The sequence below is a fragment of the Triturus cristatus genome, chromosome 2_2 (genome assembly GCF_964204655.1).
Source record: "Triturus cristatus chromosome 2_2, aTriCri1.1, whole genome shotgun sequence".
In the NCBI taxonomy this organism is placed as follows: Eukaryota; Metazoa; Chordata; class Amphibia; order Caudata; family Salamandridae; genus Triturus; species Triturus cristatus.
The window spans coordinates 489,670,962-489,692,056 of record NC_140582.1 but is presented as its reverse complement, the minus strand read 5'-3'; the positions used below and the strand labels follow the sequence as shown (position 1 = coordinate 489,692,056).

Sequence of the window (21,095 nt, the reverse complement as noted above, 5' to 3'; positions counted from 1 at the left end):
CCTGCTCTGGGCAGAGGTGTTCACACCTCCTCCAAGCAGGATAGGCATTCCAGGGCGGGAAGCTTCAAAGGCCTGCTGCCTTTGTTATGCGACCCTGGTATCTCAATATAGTGGAGTTGCCACCCCCATGTTTTGACCCCACTTTTTTGTTGGCAAGACAGGCAGCAAAATGTGTTAGATTAGGTGGTGTGCCCAGATTCAGCCAGCCCCACCCTTAGGGCGGGCCAGCTCACGTAGACCCCTTTTTTTCCAGATTCCTCCATGTTGTTTTGGACAGAACTAGCCTCTTGGGGTCAGGATTATCCTCACTTCCCACAGGAAGTGAGGGTGTAGACACCATAAAGGTAGGTAGCCCATTGGATACTACCTGTTACTCTCCATAACGCCCCTAAATTGAGTATTTAAGCGTCAGATTTGACAGTTCAACAGAAGGACGAAGAAGAGTCACTGCCTGATGAGAACTGCAGCAGAATTTTGGCGCGAAACTCTGCCGTCCTTAGCCCTCTCTTGACAATTGTGACAGATTGGTATTATCCCGACTCGTCCTGCGAGTTGGAAAACTACCAAATACGTGGGTAGCCTGCCAGCACTTCGACAAACAACGAATGTCTCCCTTGGAGTAGCTGAGCTACTCCCCTGAGTCTGCAGGCACGGACAGGCAGAGTCCAGTCTACTAACTTGGTGCTCCCCGGCACAGATGACCAGGAGAAGATACTCGTGCTCTGGAAGGTCAGATCGGTCTCTCCACCGAGTGTGAAGACACTAGTACCAACCCACGGGGTACCCAACGCCCTGTACCAAACACCGAACATCAACAGCGAGAGTGCGGTATGGAATCTCACTGTTCAGGACCAAGCAGCCATCGGGGAACATCCCCATCACTGAGACCCACTTCACGAGTGGCCCAGCTGCTTTGATTTTGCCCCTGCCAGCAGTTTGTCCCTGACAGCTCTGTGCTGCTTTGCGCACCCGGCCTAGCCGACCAAACCAAGTAAGATCAAGCACTTTTCTGAGTCTTCCAGTCTATGAATTGGTGCATCTGGCTCAACCTTAGCTTCATCATTCAATGTCTAGCCCCCCTTGCCTCTATATCTTTTACGTAGTGCTGCATTTTGCCTGACCCAACCGAATCAGACCAATGTGCAAGAGGAGGACGTTAACCACAATCCCGGGCATCACATAGTGTAGCTGAATCCTTAATTAAACATTTAATTATCACTACGAGCACGTTGCCGTATAACCTTAACCAGAGACATTTTTGGGTCCACATATCTTAAGATGTTTTTCAAATTCATCATCCACGGCATTAATTTCCCAGATTATAGGTAGGATTTCAATATGTGCCTAACCGTACCCTTTGCTGCTTCTGTGATTCTCCCCCAATAATTCAGGAGTCTCTGGAAGCATTTATAATTATAGTTATAAGCCCCAACTCAAGTCGTATCGCTGAACTGTCTGACCCCCTTGGCAGACCTTACGACAACTTCTAAATAGTAATTTCTAATGCTCCCAGGCATTTCATTTCTTCCTCTATCAGGATTTTAGAACCATGAGCAGCACAATTATGATTGTCAAGTTATATGACTCTCAACACCTCTACAGAGTTTTGCCTGGTTCCTTATCCAGTCTTGCCAGTGCAGCAGCCACAGCTTTACTATCCTGCTCCTGTCCTCGAAGATGTGCAGTAAAATTGAGATTTCACGTAAAAATCATATCCAAGTATTTATATTCTTTTGTTTTTGCCACATTAATTGTCAAATATAACAAGGTGATGGATGGAATGCTTGAATTAAACTCAGCCACTGGCAATCATTCTGGGCCGCATCCCAGTATGCTGCCTCAGTTTAGAACCAGCCATATGCAAATCAGTCTTGACCCTGTACCTCATGGGAACAGTCCAGATGAACTGCCAGGCAAGGTCATCTCTGAACCAGAACACAAACAACTCTGAACCAGTTTTGCCCTTGTTATGGGCTCTTCAGCCACTTATAGCTTGGTTCCAGTGGCAAAGTGAGTCCGGGACCCATGACTGGGCATACCTGGCACACTTAGGGCGTCAAATGCAAAAACAACAAGGTGATGTATGGAATGCTTGAATTAATCTCAGCCACTAGCAATCGATTGGGCCACATCACAGTCCATCATTTTTCATCCACTATGCTACCTCAGTATGGATTGGGATGTGGCCAGAAGATTGCCAGTGGCTGAGATTTATTCAAGCATTCCATCTATCACCTTTTTGTTGTTGCACATTAATTGTAAAGTCATTCTCAATACAGTAACCTGCAAAGGCACGATATCTGCATGCCAACTAATGTGAGATTCAAGATGATCGTGTTATCTGCATAGAAGAAGTGGAGTATTTCCTCCTGACCCAATTTAGGTGGAAAATACCTCACTTTCACTATAGTACTTGGCATGTCTGCTATGTGAATAGAGAATAAAAGGGAAGCAAGGATACAACCTTGCCTCAAGTCATTTGGAGTTTGTTTTACTAGAAAGAGCTCCATTACTCTCCAACTTGATTTGTGTCCACGACCTTTGATGTAGTCAGATTATCAGTGACAATAATCCCCATGTAATATCCAAATATTTCATTTTATGAATAGCATGGGCCTATTGATGGGCTCAAAAACAGATGACAGATCGATGAATGCCACGTGTAGAACCTGATGCTTGATTAAAGAGTATTTTTGTGCAGGCGTCTTTAGCGTAAAGCATCGATCAGCTAAAGTCGATCTGCACAATAGATGTCTTCTTCTCATTGACCCATTCTTCTAGGTGTTTCAGCAGCAATTTGGTATACATCTTGGTGAGTATATCAATCAATGTAATCATTCAATAGATTTGTTGAAGATCTCTTGGGCCCTTCTTGTGAATTGGAACTCTAATGCTTCCACACCAGGACGTTGGAATTCTATTTTCCTTTATTACTGCCTCATAAAGAGGCGTAAGGACTTGGGCTCATAATGTGAGATTTGTGTGTAATATCTGTGCGGACAGATCATCTGGTCCCTACACTCTCAATTATGTTTAGGTTGATAATTAACTTTTCCCCTTAGCACATGGGATCAGAGCTGATTGCAAGAAGAATGCCTGACAATAGTCTTCCACCCTTTTGCCAAGAGATGGCCCCACCTGACCACCAGGACCTTTTAGCTTATAAAGTGTAGTAATGTATTCTGCCAAAATGTCTCCCCCCCCCCTATGGGGCTAGCAGTAATCTTATTCATTGTACCTAAAATTTTTCTTATCAAACCTAAAAAAGTTTGGGTCCTATTCTCCCTTAAATCTATGATAACTTCCATCTTTTCGTTGTAGTATTCGAGCTACTTTTATTGCAGCCTCTCTTTAAAAGTGGGTCAGGTCTATGGGCTTCACTTACCTTATTTACAATAGCTTTTACTTTATTGTAGTCAGATTCCCTGACTAAAGAGACCATGCAAATATATGACATATCTAAACAAATATTTGTATTCTGTATCAGATTACCATAATTTTGCAAAATCTCTTCAGAGGACTGGGACCCATAGTTCAATAAACCAAATATCAATCTCTCTGTGTCTCATTTCACCATGGATGATTAAATAATCCTTCTCAAACGTTTACACTGGATCTCTTTGCTGTTGGCCTACGAATCCCTATTACTTGACAGACTGGATTTTTAGTTGAAGAGGTTTATGATCACTGCCCCACTTGTCCCCCCACCAACACGTCTATTACAATAGTAAACTATTACCATAGTATAATATTCTGTAGATATAATCACATGATCAATCAGTGAGGTTCTAAATCCGTCGTCAAACGTTCTTTTAGGCTAGGCAATCACTAATGGTCCTCCTATTTTATAACTGTCAAATTAAGTCGCTTTAAAGCAAGACAAATTTCCTTCCTAGCTGAGAAATGTTTGCACCCCCCAGAACTTGAACTGGGATGCCCAGAGCTCTGTCCATCTCGTACACCTCTGTATCAACATTAGCTGAATGTGGCATTTTAATATTAAAATCCCCTAACAATATGGGGGCATTTGGATATATAAATCCTATTTCTTCAACTAGACATATCAGTTTGACTAATTGTTGACCTTGCTGCTTTTTAGGTGACAAATATACATTTGCTATGATTAGCATTTTACGACTGGGATTCTCACACTTCTTGAATGCGGTCTTACTATTGACTGCTGCTATTTTTAAAAAATCAGGAAATTCATGAAATATTGCAGAACTTGAAAAATCTTCAAAGTTTTACCAGATCTGCAGGTTTAGTGACTTAGATAATCTTTTTTTTTTATTGAAATCAATATATTACATAAATTAGCATCTTAATATTCATACATCAAAAAATTCATCAATATCATCGGATTAGCAGGAATTATGATTTAACATATAATTCTTAATCATAAGTTCACCCAGGCAACCAATCAAAAAATTTCATTTTAAGACCAACGAGATAAAACACCTATTGTCTTAAAACATCGTCCATTGCCCCATGTTCTCATTGACTTTAAACATATTCTCAGATCTTCCATTTCTAAAATATGAAACAAGCAAGAACATATATAAAGAGTGTAACTTGATCCTATATAGTTTACTTCGATCCCGAAGACTGATCTAAACGAAATATAGTGCTACTACCTTTTTCCAAAAATCATAAACGCCAGGATACCAACAATAATAGATTACAATAGCCATTCTGTCAAATTAAGCCTCACCATTAAAAAACTCTGCCCAGATCTTATCGAACTTTTTCAGCCCACCCGTTCGTAAGGCATACACACGTTCACTTCTTTTGACCTGTGCCATTTTCCGGACCCATTCATATTTTGATGGAATTAAATCCGATCGTCATCTTTGAAGTAGAAGTGATCTGGCAACAGCCATTCCGATATAAAGGAGTTTAATCATTTTATCAGGTAGGTTGAGGACTAGATCATAACCAATCACTATCCGCAGAGCATTAGGCCCACTTGTTAATATACCTTCTGATGTTAAATAATCAAAAATGTCGATCCAATTTCTGGATCAGGGGCATTGTAAAATTATATGCATCCAATTGGCAGAAGGGTGAATATGGCACCGAAAACACTGCCCCGATTGATTTGGGTAGGCCTTCGCTATAAAGCTCGGAGTTCTATACAGAAGACACTTACTAAAGAATAACATCCTTCGCCAATTCGCCCCTCTGACCGTACTGAAATTTAATTTATTAATTGTAGACCAAATATTTGCAGTAATTTCCAACTCCTCATATCTTTCCCATTTAGTTATAGCATTAGCCTCTAAATCTATCCTCTTGATTGAGGCTAGACGTTTTTCCATTCCCCCGTTTTTTTTTAAACCGTATCTTCTAATAAGTCATGAACTAGACTCTTTTGATTGATAATTTTGACCAAGTCCAGATTACAAAAAAACTTCCTAAGAACCTTATAAGACCCCAGGAGAAGAAAATTGCGGCAAATTAAACAAGACATTTCATCTATATTCAACCATCTGTCGTTCCGCAGGAAATCCAAAAGTTACCGGAACCCGGCCTTACTCCAATTTTGAATAATTATAGATGGATCTTTATATCCTACAAAGGAAATGAGACCCGCTATAGGAGTTGAGCTATTAATTGCTAGAATAGAGTATCTTCTATAGAAAGCGTGACGTTTATGATAAAACCAATTTAAACACTTATAACGTACTAATTTAGGGGATCTGAAAATTGATAGTTGCCAATGGATCTGGTTTTCTTTACAAATTCAATTCATAAAAAAATTAACAAAAAAACCTGAATGTAAATCTTGCTTAAATCTAGACATATATTGTACAAAGTATGCATAGTAGTAATCATTTAAATTGGGGAGAGCTATCCCCCCCCCCCTGTCTGTTCTTCATATAAAGTATTCAGTGCTTTTCGGGGGACCTTTTTGCCCCAGAGGAAAGATGTAAACATAGACTCTAGATTCTTAAAAAAGGAATTGACTAAAACACATGAAAATGTTGAAAAGAGAAAGTTAAAAAGAGGAAGCCCTGACATTTTAATCAGAGCCACCCGACCTAAAATAGATAATGGGAGAGAATGCCATTGGGTAAGCAGATCTTGAACTTTACGTACTAAAGGGACAAAATTTAAATCGTATAATTCCGAAATCAATAGTGAGAAATAAATCCCTAAATATGTCTTCGGATTTGAAACTTGAGATAATATCGGGGTGCAAATCCCTAGATGCCCCACCGCCACAATGCAGTATTTCTGTTTTTTTTAAAATTCATTTTATACCCTCCGAATGCCTCATACTGTTAAAAAATCTGGAAGGCCTTTGCCTGCACTTCCTTCTCTGGTTTTATAATAATCATAATATCATCAGCGTATAATTTTATTTTATCCATATTTTGAAGCGGGGGGCAGATATCCATATTTAACCCTGGGCGTAGTTTGCGAAGTAGCGCTACGTGTAGCTACGCGAAGTGCACTTCGCACTACACGAGCTACGCGAACTGCGTAGTGCACTGTGCAAAATGCTGTTCGCACTGATTGCACAGTGCCGGATGCTTGTCCGCAATTTGCAATCAGTGCAAACTGCATCTTGCACAGTGCAAGCGGTCATTTTCTGCCGCTCGAGTAGATTTCTACCCGAGCTGCAGCTTTCTCAATACGGACTGGTAGTTTCTCATCGTGAGCGGTCGCGAGCATACGCGATCACTCGCAATGAGAAACCTGACCTCCCCGCGTTGAGAAGCTCACCGGGTGGTTTATTTTCCACGCTCGCGATCGGCAACTTGATGTTGCTGATCGCGAACGAGGAAAAAGTCTCGCCGGGATGTCATTTTGCTTGCTCGCGGTCGCCAACTTGACGTTGAGGACCGCGAGCAAGCAAAAAATGACCGCTATGCTACGCGTGTTTGCACTGTGCTACGTGCAATTCGCGTAGTGCGAAGTAGCGCAAACTTGGCAAACTACGCGAGCATAGCGTAGTGCTTTGCCCAGGCTTAATATTATTCCTAATGGCTATCGCGAGAGGTTCAATAAAAAAGGCGAATAGCACTGGGGACAATGGACAATCCTTTCTGGTTCCTCATTTGACTTTTACTTGACCGACTTTAGCTGCATTGATAATAATGTTGGCCTCCGCATTCAAGTGTAACTTTTCAACCAACCCCGTGATTGTAGAGGGAATGCCAAATTCACCCAAAATACAAAATAAAGATTCCCATATCACCAGATCAAATGCCTTTTCGGCGTCTAAAAAAAGCACTAAAGCTGGTATCTTCTGGGTATCGAAATAGTCAAGTGCCTCCACTAAAAAGTGCGTGTTCGTGCCTAGTTGCCTTCCAGCAATAAAACCATTTTGATCCTGATGAATTAAATGTGAAGCAATTCCATTAAAACGATTAGCTAAAAGTTTAGTTATTATTTTGTAGTCAGAGGTTAGAAGCGTAATGGGGCGATATGAGTTAGGATCTTCACTATTTTTACCTTTTTTTTAAAAACGGACTACACTTCCTTCTCTAAATGACAGAGGGATAGGCCCGCCCTCAAAAATTGAATTTATGACTAATAGTTGATCCCAATTACACCTACAAATGTTTAAAAAAATTCAGCTGGCAGACCATCCGGGCTGCAAGCTTTACCATTTGGAAGATTTTTAATGATCTCCCCTAACTCCTCTTTGATAAACGGGCTCATCATATGCCCTTTATCCTCCTCAGATAGTCCAGGTAATTCATATTCCTGCAAAAAATCTTCCAACTACGACATATCAATTGGTAATTGCTGGCTGTAGATATTCCTATAATGTTGGACCATTATCTCCCCTATTTCTCCCGAATTCTCAGTACGAGAACCGGAGATGGGGCATTTCAATGCCAATATTTGATTTCTTGCGGCCCGTTCCCTAGCCTGCCAAGCCAAAAATCTTCCGGTGTAATTGCTTTCTTCATAGATCTTTTGCCTATCCTGTTGGAAAATGGTATCACTCTTAGCGTTATATATTTCAGTCAGGTTCTGCTTAGCCTGAGTCCTCTGACATTTATTTAAGGCCAAGGGATTAGAAAGAAATCTATCAAAGGATTCTTGCACTTTTTGCTCTAGTGACTGTTTTTCTCCCTTCCTTTTCCTCGAGTTCTCGGCCTCTTTACCTATAGCTAGGCCTCGAAAAAAAGGCTTTGAACGAATCCCATACCACGTGGGATGGAGCGGAGCCGAGGTTTCGCTCAAAAAACTCTAAAAATGTGTGTGTTACTAGAAGACACCCAGTTTTCTTCTAGCAAATATTGTCGGTTTAACGACCATCTTTTAGAGAATGTACTGCCATTGCCCAATGCTAAATCTAAAACCACCAGTGCACCGTAGGAAATGCAGTTCGCCAAGGGTCGATAATATCAAGCACTGAAGTATAGCTATGTACTATTTTAAGAGTTTTTCGCTTTAACTGTTTTTTTTACTTAGATGAGGAATCGATCTTTGGATTCATTAGCACATTAAAATCGCCTCCCACAATCAACTCTCCCGGAACTTGGATTAATGATTGAAAGAGTTCCTCATATGGGAGGGGATTGTCCTCAACTGGGGCATATATACTCGCAAACGTCAAGGGCTTATTGTCTACCTTACAAGTAACCCAACACCATCTACCACTTTGGTCTCTTGGAGCATTAACCACCTCAGCCTGAAATTGTTTATTAAAAAAGATCGCCGTCCCCCTATATGCTACCGAGGATGAAGAAAAACCCCTATATGCCGCCCAAGCTCTGAACATTGCAAAATCTGAGATTTTCCCCGCTGGAATATTGGTCTCTTGTATTAGGATGACCAAGGGATTCTCTGTTTTAATCCAAGCCTCAATGGCCCGCATTTTCCTTTTATTATTAAGACCGTTCGCATTAAATGAAACAACTTTCACTATATCCTTATTTCCCATTACATAAACAGGACAGTTTTCTGAATGTCCACATATTCTGAAGATATTCCTTTAACTAACTCTGAGAGAAGCCTCCAACCCGATTCTAGCAGAAATAACAGGTACTCCTTTTTTTAGTTTCGCATAGCAATAAACAAATGAGTATGAACTCAAGATATGGATTTCATTTTTCCCCCCATACTCTCACCCCACGTGTCCCAACCCTTGACCCATTGTCACCAGAACAGATGGCCGCCCCTGCTCAGAGTCCGACAACCTGTCCCACCCACCCACCCTACTACAGGCACACTGACTTGGTGCCTAGTGCAGCTGACTGACGCCCTCCCCCCTACCCTCACTTCCCCTTCCTGAACTACAAAAGCTGCAGTTAAACCGCCTTATACCATCATTAACCTTCTTTGCCCTTTTCTGTCAGCTTATTTTTTCACCAGCTATTCCTTCGACCAAGACTCAGACAAAAATACAGTGTTACAGTCCTCAAAGGATGAGTAGCTCCTTGCACTCTCAAAATGAGTACCCCCCAGTCTGCTAACCAAGGACTAGCTTCAAACCACTAGGGTTTATCCGCAGAAATCTCTTATAGAAAGTCCTGAGCCTCTGCGACACTACAGAAGATATGAAATTTGTCCTTAATTAACACCTTGAGCTTACTCTGCAGAGCTATGTGCCCCTTGAGCCTTAAACAAATGAAGCATTTTGACTAATTCTTTCTGCCTTTTTGCTGCGGAGGCTGAAATATCTGAAAAAATACGACATAATGGCACTTCTGCCGAGGAAAACTGTCTTTGCCTGATTGCTATTGACAAAATCTGCTTCTTGAGCCTAAAGTCTCCAAAGTTGACCAGAATAGTCCGGGGGAACTTAGCATTAGGAGGGAGATGTGCAGGGATCCGTTGGGCTCTCATTATTGTCAGATCCCCATTAAATTCTGGAAGGACATTTTTTTTTCTGTGAAGGAGTCAATCCATTGTAGCATCTGCTGGCCCTCTAAGCCCTCCGGAATGCCCAGGATTAGAAGATTTGAACGTCTGGAATGGTTCTCCAACTCCTCCAGCTTCATTTCTAGTGAGGCTCTCTGGGACTGGAAGGTAGTCATTTTACGATTCAGAGATGATATTTGATCCTCCAATTGTGAGATCCTGGTTTCGGCCTCCAAGAGCTGTGCCGGGATCTGAGCCATGGATTCCTCAATCTTCATCAAGCGGGTATTTATTGCAGCGATCTCAGTAGATTGGGAAGTTTTTAAATCCCGAATTTGTTCCAGAATCAAATTAAGGAGGCTCTTAGCGTCCCATTGCATAGAGAAGGAACCGCCGCCTTGAGGGGGATCAATCTGAATAACATTTGACCTATCCTCCGCCTGGGAACCTTCTGGATCTGTCAGATCGGGGACCACTGGTGAGGTCGACATAAACATAGACACTTCTCCGACCACCGGCATTGAAAGATGCATGGGCCCTCTCCCAACTGATGGATTTAAGAGACCTGAAGATGGAATAGAGGGAAGGGGCAAATGACTGCCAGACTTGGAGATTAAAGATTCTGGGCCGACGTCCAATAAATTATCTGCTACTGAAAGGTCGTCACCTTCCGTCTCCTGCACTGCTTCTACTTCAATCAAAGGCCCACCCTGTTTGACTTTGAAAAAAAATAGCCTCTAAAGATTCACTCGCTGCCTTTCCGGGAGTCAGTCTCTTTAGTCGAAGTAGCAGGAATTGGTGAATCCACCCTTGAAGAAACCATCTCACTAGGGCTAATGGGGGAATCCAAGTCCACCATATCAGACTCAAGCTGATCCTATTTGGCCGGATCAGCACTTGCCATCTCCGCAAGCTCCGATGAGAGAGGAAGATCTTGTCGAAATGCCGCTGCGTGGTTCAACCGCGCTGTGGCCTGGGCTGCTCGCTTTGAACCTTTTGACCTGGAGTCAGCGATTCAGCAAGAGTGGTTCCCTTTGCACCTTTGACAGGCTTTCGCATAATGTCTTCCTTACAACGCCCCTCTGCCAATAGCTGGTAAAAAATGGTGCCCAGAACACTGCCAGAATCATTAAATGGGATCTACCCAGCGACCCTCAACCAAGACAAGTGAGCAAGGAGAGATTCCACACTTACCCACTCTTGGTGAGAAACCTGGGTTTCCTAATGATGCTCCCAATTACACAACAGTCCGCAGCTGTCCGCAGCAGTCTACTCAAAAGCCCCCCAAATAAAAGGGAAAAAAGCAGGCTGGCTGCAGTCGGACCGTCGGCCCGCTCTCTCGGGACTCTCAGAACAGTCTTTTCTTTTAAGGGGCAGTGCAAATCGCGTCCAAAGCGGGAGAAACCAGAGGCCACAAGGAGGAAATAGATCACCGGCCGTGGATCAAAGAAGCCGCTCTCCGGGACTCCGCGGCTCTGAAAACATTGGTAGCAAATTCGCAGCTCCTCGCTGCTGGCGTCTGACGTCAGAGGAAGTGAGGGGGAGTAGTAGCGGCCTGCTCTCTCAGCCAGACTTAGATAATCTACTTGACTTAACTGTAATGCTCTTAACCTATAAGCTGGTTTCAAATTGTGAAACTAGGCAAATATTTTAATTCACTGAGCTGCCATTTTCTTTATGATCACATATGATGGCCCCTTCAAATATGTTAGTTCAGCATGTCTGCTGTGCAAAACACTCTGTTTTGCTTTAATAGACTAAACATTTGCTCAATTTTAGCCAAATACAGGATGCTCACGACCCTTAACTTGCCCCTTAGTTAATTAACAGCATCGTCAGCCGGGGACAAGAATGTTTCTCAAATCATGTTTGAAAACTTTTAATAGCATGTAGTGGTAACACACTCATTTAAAATCACCACATTTTTCTTTGAAATAGCCACAAAATTAACAAGTGGCATGCAGTTTTACTGATAAAACTATGGTGTACAAACACTAATGTTTGCAAATCTCGTTTCTGCAAATATGTCATTTGCACATCACCAAGTAAAGTGTTCTGATTTGTTGTGCCCTTATTTAAATCTTTGTTTGCATCACACTTCCGAATTACAAAGAAGGTGCTTTTGTAATTCCTGATGTATTTTGAAATATTTGTACTATTTATTTACAAGCTCTTTAAATGATGTATGTTATACAAAAGCTGACAGCCTTTTGTCTCACAATGATTGTCAGCTAGCTCACTTTCAAAATCCTTTAATTGCAGTAAGAGAAAGAAAAGTAAACACCATTTTCCAGGATAATATAAGCAGCAATTAGTAAAAAGACAAACTGACAGTTGAACTCTTCCCTTGAACAGACAGCAAATGTGTCGAGATGAAAACATGATTTAAAATCAATAAGCCTCCCTGTGGACGGTCAAAAATGCCCTTTTCAGCTTTATTATGATAGGATATGCAGTCATAAAATGACAGCTCAGTACCCAGGTTTCCAGGCCACTATTGTATATCTCTTTTCATTCAGCCTATTTTTGGCATGTTGTTCATGTTAAGCCTGCTATATTCCAAGATAAAATACTGATACTATGGTCATCAAGAAAAATACACTTTAGCAGCTGATGGTCTAGAATTAATTACAACGCCACCCATCTCTAGTCTTGTACCTTAGATCCCTCATTAAATGTCACATGATTTTCTGTAACTATCGTACAGCTTGGTTCTGATGGAAATATTTTTTGTCTTTGACAGCCTTAGTCTTCTACTCCATTTGGGAATAGTTTAACTTCTTCCCACACAGCACTACTATGTAAACTGCTATTGGGTATTGATGTGTCCACATTGTAAGGAAAAGAGACTCTACCCTTTTTCCGATTGTAAGTCCTGTTTCAAATAGTCTGGCCTTGTTGATTAAAATATAGAGCCCATCATGATCGGGTTTGATGTTTTTTTATTTTTAATAGGTCAAATTGGCAAGATGTCATTGAGGATAGAGGCATATCCATTAATTCTTTAGATACTAGGCCCAGGTATATGGATTCAAGAATAGATGTATCACTAATTCCATTATATTCAAAGTTTTGTTGCGCAGAACTTGAATAATCAGTTTTCATGCTATTCTGCTGCGCTAAAATTTCTGCGCTAAAGTTCCTGCTGGTGGATACTGTTCATCAAATTCAGATATAGTTGATTTAACCAGTTCTACTTATGCGTTTATTACCATACCTGCTGAACCTTCCTAACCTCCCCCCCCCCCCCCCCCCCTACATACCCTTTCACTTTGTGGGGGTATCTAGCGTTTCAAGCACAAAAGTCCTTGGAGATCTCATTGGAGAAGGCTATTCGCTTCACTTGTCCTTCTCCCTCCCCACCCACCCCCCTGTTAATAAGACTATCCCTCCTAGGCTTATACCAGAAACTTTTGCAGGCAGATGGATCACTGCCTGTTTACACCACTTCAAGCTTTTTGACATTGCATGTCGATCAGTTGCATAAGCAGCCACAATAAGCCCTCTATTACCAATTTGCAGACTGTCACCATCACCTGGGCGCCCCTACCGAATTTGATCCCTTAGTTGATATATTTCTTTCCATTTCCATATTGTGGCGAGCTGATGAAGTGTCAATTTTACTACTGTACTGTGCTTCAGTGAATTTCTTGCTATTTTCATATACTTTTAAGTATGGTTCACTTGATTACTCTTTCATCTTTAGGCCTGTATCTGTGTTGATTTGCCCTTTCCATCTCTGATTCAGTGAGTCAGGAAACGTGTATTTTGATATGATATAGTCTATTATAGAATGACTTGACCGTTTTGGTTTAGCATATTCACCTAACTTTACTGCTGTATTTGAAGGCTTCCTGAGTTCAGTGAGGCTCATACCGATAATAGAATCCAATGCAGCACACATACAGTCACATTTTGCATCCAAACATTTTGGCGTTGATCGGTGGGCTCTTAAGTTATAGAGATACAATTGTTTCTGTTGCATAAATTGCAGATTATGTTTTACTTTAAAGTGGTCATGTTTCATTTTGTTCTTTAGTGTGCCTTTCCGCAATATGCTCTGAGATTTTATTGAGCTCTCTAATGCGCATCCACTGTCATTATTTCCTTCAGCTTTGTAGTTATAGTTATGGTTGCATGCATGGATCCACTCCGAGGGCTCCTTTACAAGTTCATTTGAGCGGCCTTTGACTTTACCTAAACTGTGGTGTTTACACATAATTGTTTTTAAATTGATTTTTTTATTTCACATAACATTGCACAAATTACAGTACAACAAGGGTAAGGACCAAGTCGCACATCAAGCATAAATTTAATCACGTAGCATATTAGCACAATCCTGTCTCCCAGCTCATGCCTGCACAATATGTAGGTCACTGCGCTCATGTCGGCACTCAGTGGGTGGGAACATTTTGTAAGGTGCTTCAAATCAGTCAGGGCCACAGCCATGAGTGGGCAGAGATAGTTGTTAAGGGTTAACCGTCCTGAGAACCATCCGGTTCTTGGTGTGGTGCTGCATCATCCCACGGCGCTACCAGATAAGCAGCAATTGGGCCCAAATGTCCTTTGGTCTTGATCACCAAGGCATCAGTTCCCAATAAATCTCAAATTGTTCTAGACAATAAACAGCATCTTGCAGCCAATGATTCATTCGAGGCACGGGGAACCTGCCCCAGTGAATAGTGACCCTGCGCTTGGCCAGCAGAAGCAAGATGGCGATCACTTTGCGGATATGCATACATTCTAGCCCTATGCGCAGTCTGTCCCACGCCCATATTGTGCAAGCCACAGTCTCAATCTCAGCCTAGGAATTCTTAGGGGGTAGGTATGGAGCAGCACTCAGGAGGCAAGGAGATATTTGATCATGTTCTGGGACATTTTGAGTTTGAAATAAGGTAGGTTGCAGCCAATAGTGGGAAAACAGCGCCTGTGCACAGTAAAAGTTCATATCTGGGGCACACTGCTTCAAAGGGAGGATCAACGCTTTCAGGCCACCTGGTGGTGTTTACCTGCCCGCGTTAAAGTGGGCAGGTTTTTCCTGAGGTGTTTGCAGAAGTGGACCATGAGTGAGAGCTGAAGATTGATGAATAAATGCAAACATGTTGGGAGCACCACAATTTTGGCAATAACAACTCACCCTGCGAGGGACAGCGATAGCCTCGTCCATGCCGGCATACGGTCCTCCAAACATGTCCTCAATCTGCCTTAGTTTGCGCCCCAGAGTTCATTTATGTCCCTACCGAGCCAGCCTCCAAGGTATTGCACCGACTGATTGTGATTCTGGCATGTCCACCAAAGTGAATCATTTCCCAGATTATTGGAGTGGTGTTAGTTTTGGGGTCACAGACTTACAGGGTGACTTCATATATAGGGAGACCAGAATTCTCCGTGGGGTAAATGCAAGCCCTTGATGAGAATGGTGCTGCCTTAAACTGGCGGGCAGCAGCACCATAGCAATTGTAAATAGTATAGGTGACTGGGCATCCCTGCCAGGTTTCCTTTGGTAATGCAAAGGAAGGAGTGATAGTGCCATTGACACGCAGATGGGCTGTAGGTTACATGTAGAGTAATTTAATATGGTGTAGGAAATTGCTGCTTAGTCCGGTGCAGGACAGTAGATGGAATAGATATGGCCATTCCAGAGAATCGAACGCCTTGGTGGCGTCAAGCAGAATCGTTGCAGCGCTAGATTCCCCATAATTAACCAGCACTGGACCACACTCTGCCGCTAGCACTAGAATGAAGGAGACATGTGGATGAACAGTGCCTTCAATAACCATTTGGTGTTGCCAGGTCGCCCTGTGTGCCCAATGTCAAGTTGAAACAGTGTAGACCCCGTCGTTCACATCCCTGGCTACAGCCTTTTGCACTCCCGTACCTCCATACTCCCTGCCCAAGTGACTCCTCGCGTCATAGACTGGAGTTCAGGGGGAAACAGGTTTCTCATGGCGCTCCCCAACCCAAGATGTCTGTCTCCTCAGCTACGTGGCAACAACGTCTTGGTTATCACAGGGCCGGCACGCGCACACCCGGTATATCTAGAAAGTCAAAATGCAATGCAATGCACTGCCTCCTTGGACTCAATGAGTGTCTTTGGATTATTAAAGCTTCGCAAGGCGCTATCACACTGCCAAAACTTGAGCTTATGTAGCTCTGATGGTACCATAGTACTGTGGGGAACTACAAGCCACTTGGTCAGTGTCAGTTTTTAAGGCGCTTTAATCTTCTTTAGACTTTTAGCTGTTGTTAATTAGTTTATTTATTTCCTGTTAAGGGTAAGTTATTATTTCTCCTAATCATAAAATATCATGTGTTTAAAACAAAAATGTCTGAAATTTCCTTAAAATACAAAAGGGAAGCACCCAATGCATTTAAACCACAATTAAAGATTTATGACTCCAGAAAGTTGTTTATAGCATTTCATAAAATAAAACCACTGGATTTTACTTGTGCTCTGGAAGAGGATATGCCTTCACTCTGGAGTAACAGAATTAGATGTTAATCGTCTTGATGACTGGGTCTGCAGTACATCTAATAAATTGGCACCGGTATTCAAACTTATTTTTTATAGAACTAAGCCATCTGCCCCTTGGTATAAGGAGAGCCTTCAAAATGAAAAGAAGCACTGTAAACATCTAGAGACAATGGTGGAGAAATTACAACATGGAGGTCAAAGGGACTTATAAGGCAGCATTAAAAAAATATTGTTCAGAAGTACATCTAGACAAAAAAGCCAATTTTAAGGCGAGGATAGCAGAGTCTGGCAATAAGTCCAAGGAAATCTTTAGAATAGTAAAAACCTATATGAGCTCAGAGGCCGCCACTAGAGACCACCAACCCTCGGTTGATTGGTGCAATCAACTGGCTTTATACTTTAACAGTAAAATCACAACCATTTAACCTAGCCTTTTATTAGATCCTCTGGCTACGGACAACCCACGTGAGGTTGCATGTAGTAGTAAAACGACCACTGGCGTGGCAATTTTGCCTAATGTCCTCCCTATTCCCTTGGAAGAATCATTAGTAGCCGTTAAAAGCCTCAAATCGGGGTCCCCTTACGATCCGTGCCTGCCCAGTATACTTGTGAAAGGGGCACTCAATATTAATCTGTTAGTAAATAAAGTGCTGAACGCCTCATTGACCACAGGAGTGGGTCCTGCACAATGGAAGCAAGCTAAAATTCTACCCTTGCTCAAGAAACCTTCAGCTTACCCAAGTGTTCAGAAAAACTACAGACCAATATCCTTACTTCCTGCTCTTTCAAAAGTTCTGGAGAAATGAGTAAATCCACAACTCTCACACTCCAGCCAATCTGGGTTCAGACACAATTTCAGTACTGAGACGTCACTGATGAAGTATCGGAACAGATTGAGGTCACCTTAGATAAGGGAGGAATGCCGTCTTAGTCATGTTGGACCTTTTGGCTAGCCCGACTCCAATCAGTTGGGGTCAGTGATATAGCCCTAAAGTGGCTTTCCTCCGTTTTGGAAGGGAGAAGTCTGGAAGTTTGGAAAATCCCGAAGTGCATGAGGTGTCAGTTGGAGTGCCACAGGGTTCGGCTCTTAGCCCCACCCTATTTATGGTCTGCCTTAGCCATCCTAGCTGAGGAGTTTGGAGCTAAAGTGATTTCTTATGCTGACAATACCCAGCTGTTGTTTACGTGTGGAAAGGGAGAAGAGATGGCTGGGGAGGCGGTTAATGCCTCTCGTGTTTCATTGGATGATGGTTAATCAATTGAAATGCAATGCTGAAACGACAGATATACTATTCTTTGGCTCTGTTTCGCCAGTGTTATGGAGTCCTGTTGGCCAAATGACGCCCCACCCCCTTGCCCTCAACAGGATACAGTAATGAACTTGGGCATCAAATTTGATAGGGCTCTGTCTTTTCAACCACAAATTCAATCGGTGGTAGAATCCTGTTTTGGAATGGTATGCATTCTGAAAAAGTTCCTTCCTTGCAAAATAAATGGTCATTCAGTTTAGATTGAACTATGGAAAGGCTCTATACTTGGGTCTTCCAGACTATTGTCTTAATAAACTGCAGGTTGTCCAGAACTCAGCAGCTCAAGTTTTCTTGAATCTTTCCCCAAGGTCTCATATTTCCTCTTACTTGAAGGCTGTTCATTGGCTTCCAGTTTAAAAAAGGATTATTTTCAAAACACTTGTCCTTGTTTACAAAGCACTGGAGGCCACTGGGGCAAGCTACCTCAGGGAAAGGATTAAAGAGTAAGCTCCTTCTAGAATTCTCAGTTCTTCCTTCAGTCGGTTGGCTAAGATTTCAAAGATTCATGGAGCGAGAATTGGAGGCAGATCTTTCACCTATCTCGGGTTAGTTGCCTGGAACAAACTTCCTTTGGGGTTATGTACAACAACTGAGACACCAATCTTTAAGAAAAAATTAAAAACCTGGATGTTTCATCAGGAATAGTAAACCTATTTCAATTATCATAGTAGACATCGTAGAATAGTTGATTCTTTTTCATGAACATTAAATTATGGAAAAAGGGACTCAATCATGCAGCTCAATTTTGATTCAAGAGCATGTATATACGTAATTCTCAAAAGACCAACAACATGTATTTTGCAGATCAGAAATTCCCTTTTCAAGGTTGCAGAGAAGAATGAACATAATATAATTAACCAACAGCATAAATGTTCACAGTATCTTTTTAGAAATCTGTGTAAATACTGTAGCACTGAAATCGAGACCTGTAATCTGCTATCAGGAATTGTATTCTCATCCCGCTTAAGAGTCCTGCCACTGTTTTTCAAGACATTCTTAGCTTCCTGTCTGCTGCATCAGAAATGTTCATTTGACGCCAACCATTCAGATTGCCTAGTTCCTCAAAGCAGCGGCAGCTGGCTCGTATCGGAGTGGCGGAGTGGGAGGAGGAAAAAGGAAATAAAATACACTTACCTTTTAACTGTCTCTCCTCCGTCATCTCTCCGCGTCTTTCCCTGCCGGAACGGAAGTAGACAGGCTCCCTTAAGCCAGTGCAGTGTTGTGATTGGTCTGAACGCTTTGGTTTGGCACTCAGACAGGCAGTGGGAGCCTGTGGATGATGTCCACCCAGGCTGTAATACAATCTGGGTGGTAACTGTTTGACCGGCCCAAGTCGAATAGGCCAGTCATGCGCACTTAAGTGTGCCCACCGCTCCTTCCCCTGCTCCTCTGTTAGCTGAGCAGCCCGCCCCACAAAATAGCTTCAGCAGGGAAAAATAATAACATCATGTTATTATCATTTTATTTTTCCTTTTTTACACTGCTGAAAAGCAGTGGGACGACGTTCATCTGCCTTAGCGGAGGAGCTGCCAATGCCACAAACCCTCCAAGGATCCGTGAGTCCTCTATTGAACTAAGGGATAAAATGCTTGCTTCAGTTCGATTAGTTCGTTTTCAGCTGATCGTCGTCCTACGAGTTGAGGATTCGAATTCTCAAATTAAATGTCAGGATATACAATAGTCTTTCTCATTAACCTGCACACAACTTTTTTTATATATTGTGCATTTCATTGTTATATTAACAGACTTTTTAACCAGAAATGTTGCTTTAAGATGATTATAATTTACTTATTTTTGAATGTCTGTGTTATACGACTCATTTGCTATTTTGTTTTTTTCAGGGAGCTGTCTGTGACTTTTGTGAAGCGTGGGTGTGCCATGGCCGGAAGTGTCTCAGCACACATGCCTGCATTTGTCCTTTGACAGATGCAGAATGTGTAGAATGTGAAAGAGGGGTCTGGGATCATGGTGAGTTGCTGAGATCAAAGAATAATGAAAAAGTTCCCTGAGCCGTCCAGTTATCTTGGATTTCTTGCTAGAGGCCAAGACTTTAGTTACATTTTATGTTCTAAACAAATATTGAATATTTGCTGGTAAGGATAGGCGAAACCTTCGAACGGAAAATGTGTAAAACCTTTCCAAAATAGCACAGGGCCAAGTAATGTGTTGCACAGTCACAATTCATTGTTGAGAGCAAATGGATCACATGACCATTGTCAACATTTTTGTAGTATTGGATTTTGTGCCAAAAGTTTGAAATTACTCTGTGCTATCTGGCAACATTTGGTTCCTAACTCAAAATTTGTGTGTGTGTGTGTGTGTGTGTGTGTGTGTGTGTGTGTTTAAAAAAACCATAGGTTTCACACATGTTATAGTTAGGTGGATATTTCACTCGTAAAAAACCAATGAAATTCCCCCGTTATAGTTAGTTCAGATAACTATAACTCGCGCGCCCGCAATCCACTGCTCATGACGTCACATATTACATCACTCATGACATGGTCAATGGCATCACTCATGACATCAATCTTGTGATAGAGTGGCGGTCGCGCGAGTTATAGTTATCTGAACTAACTATAACGGGGGAATTTCATTGGTTTTTTACGAGTGAAATATCCACCTAACTATAACATGTGTGAAACCTATGGTTTTTTCAGTGAATTTGCAAGGTTTTTTAAATGCTAATTCCTAACTTTTTCTCGGCCCCCGCTTGACGAATCACCCCGAGACTTTCAGGGTAGGAGCTGAACGGAGCGCCCCATTAGTTTTGAAAATTTCGCGAGGATTCGTCAACCGGCGCCAAAGTTATTCAAAATAGAATTTTGAGATTTCCTATGGAAACTAGGTTGTAACTATAACTATCTACTGGCGACCGCCAGTAGATTATATATATATATATATATATATATATATATATATATATTTATATTATATATCTATCGCAAACATTTTCCGATTTCCCCACAGTTGGGTACAAAGTAAAGACTCGCACTCCAGAGTCGATGTACTCAAAAGGTTTACTGGCAACGCGTTTCGATCTGGTGATCTTCTTCACAAGGCCAACGTTAAACCACAGATGATCACCAATTATACAGTGCATATACAAAACATAGAAGGACCACTGCGACATGAAAAAAAAGTTTTTTGTAGTTTATCTTCATCGCGCATGTAAAAGGATTCTGTCAATGTTAGGCATCAGAAAAAATTAATGTACATTGTTCTCTCATCACATACTAAATTATGCAGAAGAAAATATATTAACTCATACATCGTCTTTTCCTGTAAATGTACAATTCTGGCCAAGTGGCCCAACCCATTGATGACATTCCTGTACTGCGGTGGCCCTGTGGCCAGAGTCCTCTATGGGACTATATCTGCGTCCACTAATCTTTACAATTTCCATTGCCTCACATATGTAGTCCAACTTAGTTTAAAAAAAAAAAAAAAGAGAAAAAATCATAATAGATATTTTTAAATTCTCACAA

General features: G+C 41.9%; 1 protein-coding gene across 2 annotated transcripts in view; it reads left to right on the top strand.

The window, feature by feature from the left end:
• Positions 1-21,095, top strand: part of NOAZFP (nucleolar atypical zinc finger) — a 230,839-nt gene that overhangs the window by 151,913 nt on the left and 57,831 nt on the right. For both annotated transcript variants that reach the window (XM_085641596.1, XM_085641597.1), the window contains one exon: positions 19,452-19,578. In XM_085641596.1, coding sequence (XP_085497722.1) covers positions 19,452-19,578 — 127 coding nt within the window. The remainder of the gene's footprint in view (positions 1-19,451; positions 19,579-21,095) is intronic.